The 7782-nt window shown below is 44.9% G+C and overlaps 1 protein-coding gene and 1 pseudogene across 1 annotated transcript; both read right to left on the bottom strand.

Moving 5' to 3' along the window:
• Positions 1-4595: 4595 nt before the first annotated feature.
• On the bottom strand, positions 4596-5005 carry LOC147450055 (large ribosomal subunit protein uL15x pseudogene; annotated as a pseudogene).
• Positions 5006-5269: 264 nt separating this feature from the next.
• On the bottom strand, positions 5270-5906 carry LOC147450056 (small ribosomal subunit protein eS8-like). Its single transcript, XM_086520644.1, has 2 exons — positions 5773-5906; positions 5270-5587 (listed from the first exon to the last, which is right to left on the bottom strand). The coding sequence occupies exons 1-2, from the start codon at positions 5899-5901 to the stop codon at positions 5300-5302; spliced, it is 417 nt and encodes a 138-aa protein (XP_086376770.1). The 5' UTR covers positions 5902-5906; the 3' UTR covers positions 5270-5299.
• Positions 5907-7782: the final 1876 nt, after the last annotated feature.

The following is a 7782-nucleotide window of genomic DNA, read 5'->3' on the forward strand; positions in this document are numbered from 1 at the left end:
TCTCATCTCCTATTTTACATACAATGTCTTCCGGCACTCGCAGGGGTTCTTCTTCTTCAACAAGGTCCATAACCATTGTGGAAAATGATCCAAAATCTCCTAAGTGTGGAGATAGCAACACAACCACCCAACCAACGACATCGGAAACCATGATCATGGCGTACTTGGTATCATTGCAAGAGACCGTAAACAAACAAGGCGAAGACTTACGAGCACTTGCAATGGAGAATGGCACACTAAGGGTACTTGTGGTTGAGAATGAGAATCTCAAGAGGACACTTGAGATGCAAACAACACGTTTGATGTAACTTGAAGAGGAAGTCAAGGAATGTAAACGCTCTCTTGTGGACTTGAATGCTTTGAAGGAGCGGATGAGCAAAGTAGAGCATGACCATGTATTGAAAGAGGAGAAATTTGACACTATGAGCCGGGATGTATGCGACATGAAAAATGTATGCACAAACAAGTCTTGGGCTGATGTATGTGGTAGCAATGTGGTTTCTAATTCCTCACTCATGCAAGCTATGGTTCAAACAAAGAATGTTGAGAATGTGGATGTGGAGGAGTTGAAGGATCGAGAGCGACGTTCCAAGAACATTGTTATTCGTGGAATTCCCGAAGAGAAGTTAGAGACATCTCCTTCTCTTGCCATTGTTATTGAATATTTCTTCAAAATCCACTTTGGCATGTCCGGAGTTATGGTCTATGGAGCACATAGAGTGGGGAAGCAAGGAGCTCCTCGCTCGGGAGAACGGCCAATTGTATGCACCATGCCGGATGAGACCAAGCGAAAGATTATCCTTGATAATAGTTGGATCTATTTGAGGGATACAAAATGTTTTGTATGTGAAGATCGCACTATTAAGCAACAAAATATGCGTCGCAAAGCATATGAGGAAAAGAATAATAAAAACAAGGAGATCTCTCATGAAGAAAATGTGCCCAAGGAGGAGGCAAGTCTCTCAAGCAAATAGGGATGCGTAACCTATAAGACCGAGTTACAATTGAAAATATGCTTTTGGAATTGTAATGGATACCCATGGAATGCGGGGGTTGGCATTGATGAACTAACAAGCAAAGCCGATGTTGTACTTCTTGTTGAAACTTGGGAGCATGATACACAAAGGATTAACGGCTTGGAGGATTACAATGTACATTCATTGATGTGGTCAAATAATCTCAAGCAACGAAGAGGACAAGGAGGGTTAGCATGTATGGTTAAGAAAGGATTGGAAGATTTTGTATCAATTGTGAAAGATGACAAGTACAAACGTTATGTATGGCTGAAAATTATGACACCAAAAAGAGCACCCATTTTTGTAGCCGGTTGCTACATTCCTCATCATGATTCTCCCTTTTATGCTTGCATGGATAGAGATCAACCATTTTCTGATTTGGAAGAGGACATTGCTTATTTCAAAGGTGAAGGTGATGTTATTGTATTTGGGGATATGAATGCTCGCACAAAAACATTGCAACATGATACTCAACAATTTGATATGCCACACATTTCAAGGGAGTTGGAGGAAGTTCACTTGTATGATCGTACTTCAATGGATGAGAAAGAGCCGGATCACTATGGAAAGTTACTTTTACACATGTGTAATAGCACGGGTATGCTCATTGCCAATGGTGTATCTTTGTGGAGTGGAACCAATGGATTTACATGTAGAAGACATAATGGGGATAGTGTGATTGACTATATGCTACTCTCTGAAGCCATCATGTATCGCATAAAGAGTTTTATGTTTGGTCAATGGACCCCGGAATCCGACCATCGCACCTTATGTATTGACCTTTCATGTGGAGAAGCAACTAAGCATGATAATCTCAGCCAAAGGAAAGAGAAGCTATCACTATGTATGGATTTCAAACGGGCACCAATGTACATTGAAATGGTTGAGCAAAAATTATGGATGACAAAGCTTCAATGTGATGCACCATTGGAAACTAAATGGGAAGCTTTCAAGAAAGCTATTTGTTCTTGTGCGGAAGAATGCTTTTCCATAAAGCATCTCCATGGTATCAACAAAGATAGATCACGCAAAAGGTGGTTTGATAAAGAATGTCAAGATGCTCGAAAGTCCTTGATAAAGCTTGATGCAACTATGGACAAAGACAACTATCAAAGTCATTTTCATACATACAAGGCATTGATTCAAAAGAAGAGAAGAAGATGGGAAGTAAAGCAACAAGAATTTCAAGTCCAAGAAAAGGCACATGCATGTGGAAGATTTTGGAGAAACTTGAGAGGCAAGCGGGTTGAGAATTTTGGTAACTTAAGTCTAGTGGATATGTACACACATTGTAGGCAATTATATGAGCAAGAAAATACTGAAAAAATGCCATTTTATGGTTCACTCCCATGTATGCCGTCTTTTTTTACTATTGAGGATGTATGCGGTGGGCTTGAAAAGTTGGCCACTCGCAAAGCGGGAGATCTTCAAGGTATCAAGCCGGAGATGATCAAATGGACGGGAGATTTTACCCATGAGTGGATGTGTGATATGTTCAACCTTGCACTTCAACATGGTATGCCTTATGATTGGAGTACTAATTGGGTTAAGCCTTTGCATAAAGGAGGGGATGTAAAGAATGTAAGACTCTACCGGACTATAATGATTGGGTCTCTTATGGCAAAGTTGTTTGGGTGCATAATGGAGATGAAATTGAGTGATTGGGCTGAAGAGAATGACAAGCGTGCAAAGGGACAAGCGGGTTTTCGTCGATGCCATAGCACCATTGATCATCTTGTCACTCTTCGTGTTCTCATGGAGGAAAGTTGGTTGAAAGGCAAGCGATTGTATTGTTGTTTTGTGGACTTTAAGAAAGCCTTTGATATGATTCCACGTAACAATTTGTGGAGAAGGATGGAAGAACTCCAAGTGCCGAGTGAGTTTATGCTTGCGGTTTCTCGAATCTATGAGAAGGTGATTTGTCAATTGCACATGGGAAGAGAAATTTCAAAAATTTTTGTAAGCACTATTGGGGTTAAACAAGGATGTCCATTGTCACCAACTCTCTTTGGTCTATGCATCGATCAATTGGAAAAAATGGTACTTGACTTTATGCAAGAAGAAGGCATTGAAGAGGTCACTATTTGCAATGTGGTAATCATGCTTTTGTTGTATGCGGATGATGTAGTGCTTCTAGCACACACTTTAGAAGATGCACAAAAGCTTATGGTTGTCCTTGAGAACTTTTGCTTGCATAGTGGGTTGATTGTAAATGAATCCAAAACAAAGGTTATGCTTGTGAAAACCAACCATAAGGAGAAGCCATGCATTGTGTACAACAACGAGACACTTGAAGTTGTTGAGAGCTTTAAGTACCTTGGCCTTGAGGTTCCATCCAATCACAAGTGGCATGAATGTGCTATGCGTCGTTTGGAAGCGGGAAAGAGAGCATATTATGCATTTGAGACATGTGTAATGCAGGAAACATCAAGTGTTGGGTTCTCAAGAAGTATCTTTTTGATGCATTGGTGACACCGGTTCTTCTTTATGGAGTTGAAGTGTGGGGCGGGAGCATCTCAAAGTCTACTTGGAAAGAGTTTGAGAATGTCCAAAAGCGTTTTCTTACAAACTTTCTCCAAGTTAAGACACAAACACCATATATGCTCCTACTTCTTGAGTCGGGATCTCTTCCAATTGAGGTTATGGGCATGGAAAGGGTTGTGGAGTACATGATAAAGATGCGTCAAAACCCCTCACATCAACTTCCTACAATTGCATGGGAAGCAAGCAAAAAAGTTCAAAAGACGCATAAAAGCAAGATCTTGAGCACGGGATGGATGCAAGACATAAAGAAGTGGTTTGGGAGATGGGATGCATTACACTTGCTACATGATGCTTCAATCGACTCTCAAGTGAATGAAGCTTTTCTACAACGCCAATGTATTACGGCTTGGGAGAAATCCGGTGGGTCACGCTTCATACATTACACCACCTATATTGCCCCCAACTACAAAACCATGTTCTTCGCTGAGAGAGGAAACCGTACTCACACTTACATGCTTGAGCCTATTCCGTTGTCCGCGGTACGCACTATCGCAGCAATTCGTCTTAGCTCCCATTTCCTTCGATGCGAAATAGGGCGTTGGGGCAATGGAGAAGAGTCAAATCGATTGTGCACATTATGCTCACTGCAAGTTCGAGAGTCTGAGTACCACACACTACTAGAGTGCTCAGCTTTTGATCACATCCGAACTTGCTTCTCTCACATTTCCAGCCATAACTTAGACCTATACACTTTCCTCTCCCAAGCACAGTGTGGGCTCTCCATTGCGACTCTCATCACTACAATTTTGGAGCATCGAGAGTCACTCATCAACCATACACATACTACATCACATGTGACTTTGGTCCCATAGGTCATATTTGACCTCCGAGGACGATAATAAAATCTATCTATCTATCTATCTATCTATCTATCTATCTCTTCTTTTTATTTTAATAAAGGAAAATTCGGCTACATTCAATCATCGCTAAGACATCAAAACCCATATCTGCAAGTCCTCATACAAAAATCCTTTATTGAGAAGTAGAATAAGCCTTGTCATCCGCCTACACATTAATAGAAGGGAAGATCTGACCTCAAGCAGTGAGAAGGACGGCACCACCAAACTCTTTGAACTTCTTCTCTGCAAGCTTAGAGAAGAACTTGGCTTTAACGACCAGAGGAGTGGGGGGAGCATCACCCTTACCTAGCACCTTGAAGTACCCAAACTGTGTGACATCCAGCAAGGGCCCCTTTCCTTCCGGATCAGATGATCCACATTCACATTAATGGGACAGTGGAACTTGTTCGTTGTCTTGTGGAAGTAGTGGATACCTACCTTCCCGAAGTACCCATGGTAATATTTGTCAAACAGAATGCGATGGTGGTGCATACCTCCTGCATTACCATGACCTCCGGCATGCTTTCTGTGTAGCTTGCCAATTCTTCCATGGCCTGCACTGACGTGACCCCTCTTCTTCCTGTTCTTCTTTAACCAAGTCGTCATGGCGGCCTCCCTAGTCTAGAACCATGAAGTGATCTCTCTCTCTCTCTCTCTTTTTTTTTTTGGACACAATACGGAAGCATTAACCAGTATTCATATGTCAAGCTATTTCCCCAAATGAGCAAAAATGAGGTTCAGCTCTTGTACAACTGGGCGCAGAAGCAGAACTTGGCCCAAGTGAGACTATATCCTTTTCCCTCGTGATTGACGGCTTTCCTGACAACTAAAACTACACGGCAGCGCCAATAACCTTTCCTTTCTTCCTTTGAATCTTCTTCTGATAGAATTCTAATTCTTTCACTTCAAGAATATAATCACTGGCTCGCCCACATTGGCCAGACGAGATGATATGCAAGCGAGAAGGCGTCCACTTGCAATTTGATCCTCCAAATGAGCATCCAATTTGCGATCCTCATTACGAGCAGATATCTTCCGCTCGACATATTTGCTTTGCTTCTTCTCCCCGTCACCTGCGGTAGCATCTGTGTCCTCAGTTTCCTTCTTGGCACTGGTAGCTCTCTTCTTCTTTCCCAAGTCCACACCATAGTGCTGGCTATACCACTGGCGGAACGGTGCAGCATCCACCTGAACAATGGCAGACTTCACAAGTGTCTGCGCCCTACCAAGCTCATTGTTGGATGCATTGTAGACAACATTTTAGATATGGGTCTTCCTAGTCGTTGCCTCTGATCCCCATGAGTAGTTGTCAGTATCGAGGCGTAGAGCACGAAACTTAAAATTGCCTCCCCACACACGGACCCATTCCTTACAGTCTTGTTACTGGACAGCTTAGTCATGCTTGGTTGCTGACCCAACTCATATTTCCTTTTCTTGTGCCATGTCTTCTTCTTGCCTCCAGTTGCCCGCCTCTTGTGCGTGGAGTCCTGTGAGATACCCATCCTGCGGCCGAACTCCTACACAACTCTTATGCTCCTCTCTCTCTCTCTCTCTCTCTCTCTCTCTCTCTCTCTCTCTCTCTCTCTCTCTCTCTCTCTCTCTCTCTCTCTCTCTCTCTCTCTCTCTCTCTCTCTCTCTCTCTCTCTCTCGCGTGCGCGTAAACCTAGCACAGGGCAAGACCTTAGTTCGTCTTCCCCAGCCCCCCCTTGGGCGAAAGGGCTACCTTGGGGGAGGCGTTAAGCCCCCAGCTTAGCCCCCTCCTTTCAAAATCGACTGTTTCGGCTTCTCCAATGTTACTCCAGACAAAGCGCGGCTTCTGCAGCATTTCTCCAGACAAAAGCTCATAAGGCCTTGCGAGGCCTTGCCCTGTGTGATCCTGTGCGGCCTTGTGACAGCCCTGTACGGCCTTGCGAACCTGTTTCGGCTTTTGCAGCTCCAGACAAAGCTCGGCTTCTGCAGCGTTTCAGCCCATAAGACCTTGCGAGGCCCTGCCCTGCGTGGTCCTGTGTGGCCTTGCGACAGCCATGTGGTCGGCTTGTGAAGCCCATTTGAGCTTTGTGGTCGGCCCGTGAAGCCCTGCTACGCCCTGGCCCTGTGAAGCCCGTTTGAGCTCTGCTACGGCAGGGGAACCCCATTCGAGCTGCTACGGCCTCGGCTTTGCTCTGCCCTGCGAAGCTCTACTCCGGCGGCCTTGGCTGTGCTACAGCCTCGGCTCGACCTCGGCCTGTGAAGCCCATTTGAGACCAGCAGCATACCCGCATACCCACCCAATCCAAGCCCAAGCTAACCTCACCCAACTGTTCGGCCTGTCAATCTGACTGAGATCTCAAAGTTAGACTTTGGGCCTCGAAGAATATGTTCCCACCAAAAACTCCAGCCAAGGAGAAGATGACGACCAACAGCCCCAAACCATCAGGAAGAGTACCAGGTAGTTTTGCCGATGTCCTTGCGGCTCCGAGCAAAACAGATCGCACCGCACAATTACAAGCTGCCCTCGACATGGTCATGGATGAAAACCGTGACCTCAAAGCACGCCTTAGCATGCTCGAGGCACGATTTGACTCCATGATCGGCCTCACAATAGGCAAGGTGAAGGAAGTCGAAGAAAAAGTCACTCAAGTTCACACGACCGCACTCGCCAAAGTGGAAACCTATGTGAAAACAGAAATGCGGGAACATCAGCTTCAAGAAGAGAATGCCCTCAAGCTTCGTATCGGAGGGTTGCCCCAAGCTTGGGATGAGTGCCATCAAGATTTCTGCAAGTTAATTGATCTCCTCAACGAAACTCTTACCCCGGTCCATGTCGACTACGACGCAGTAGAATGTATCATCAACAAGTTCAACACCAAGGGCACACCTAGTGGACATGCTATTCTTGAGTTCAAAGACAAAGAGGAGCGGCTCCGACTACTCCAGCAATCACGTCTCCTTCGAGACACCGGGTTTTGGATCGCCGAAGAACTCACCCCGACACAAGTCAAGCACAAAAGTAAAGAGCTGAAAAAAGTGCGTGAAGCACGAGCCAAAGGCAAGTGGGCAGTATACCGCGGGGGGAAGGCCATCATCCAGGAGTTTCGAACTCCTAAACCGGTCCTTACCCCATAGGAATCCCCTTAGGCTTTTCTTTTTCTTTTGATGGACCCTCAGTCCCTAACTGATATGTATCGATTGCTCTCACTTAGAAGAAGCAGTTTGTAATGTTTTGATTTTGGTCCCATGGGTCATATCTGACCTCCGAGGACGATAATTGAATCTATCTCTCTCTCTCTCTCTCTCTGTCTCTCTCTCTCTCTCTCTCTCTCTCTCTCTCTCTCTCTCTCTCAAAACACAACTCTCTCAAAGAGGCGTGCGCTCTTTGTGGGAGTTGAGTTTTGAGAGAGAGA

This window comes from Adiantum capillus-veneris, chromosome 9 (assembly GCF_014529385.1).
Source record: "Adiantum capillus-veneris isolate H3 chromosome 9, ASM1452938v2, whole genome shotgun sequence".
Taxonomy (NCBI): domain Eukaryota; kingdom Viridiplantae; phylum Streptophyta; class Polypodiopsida; order Polypodiales; family Pteridaceae; genus Adiantum; species Adiantum capillus-veneris.

What these genes read in the sequence shown, in the direction of transcription:
- LOC147450056 (XM_086520644.1), bottom strand. Translation starts at nt 5,901, where the DNA reads ATGGGTATCTCACAGGACTCCACGCACAAGAGGCGGGCAACTGGAGGC. An exon ending in AGCTGTCCAGTAACAAGACT is followed by an intron (nt 5,588 to 5,772) that starts GTAAGGAATGGG and finishes GCCATTGTTCAG; the next exon opens with GTGGATGCTGCACCGTTCCG.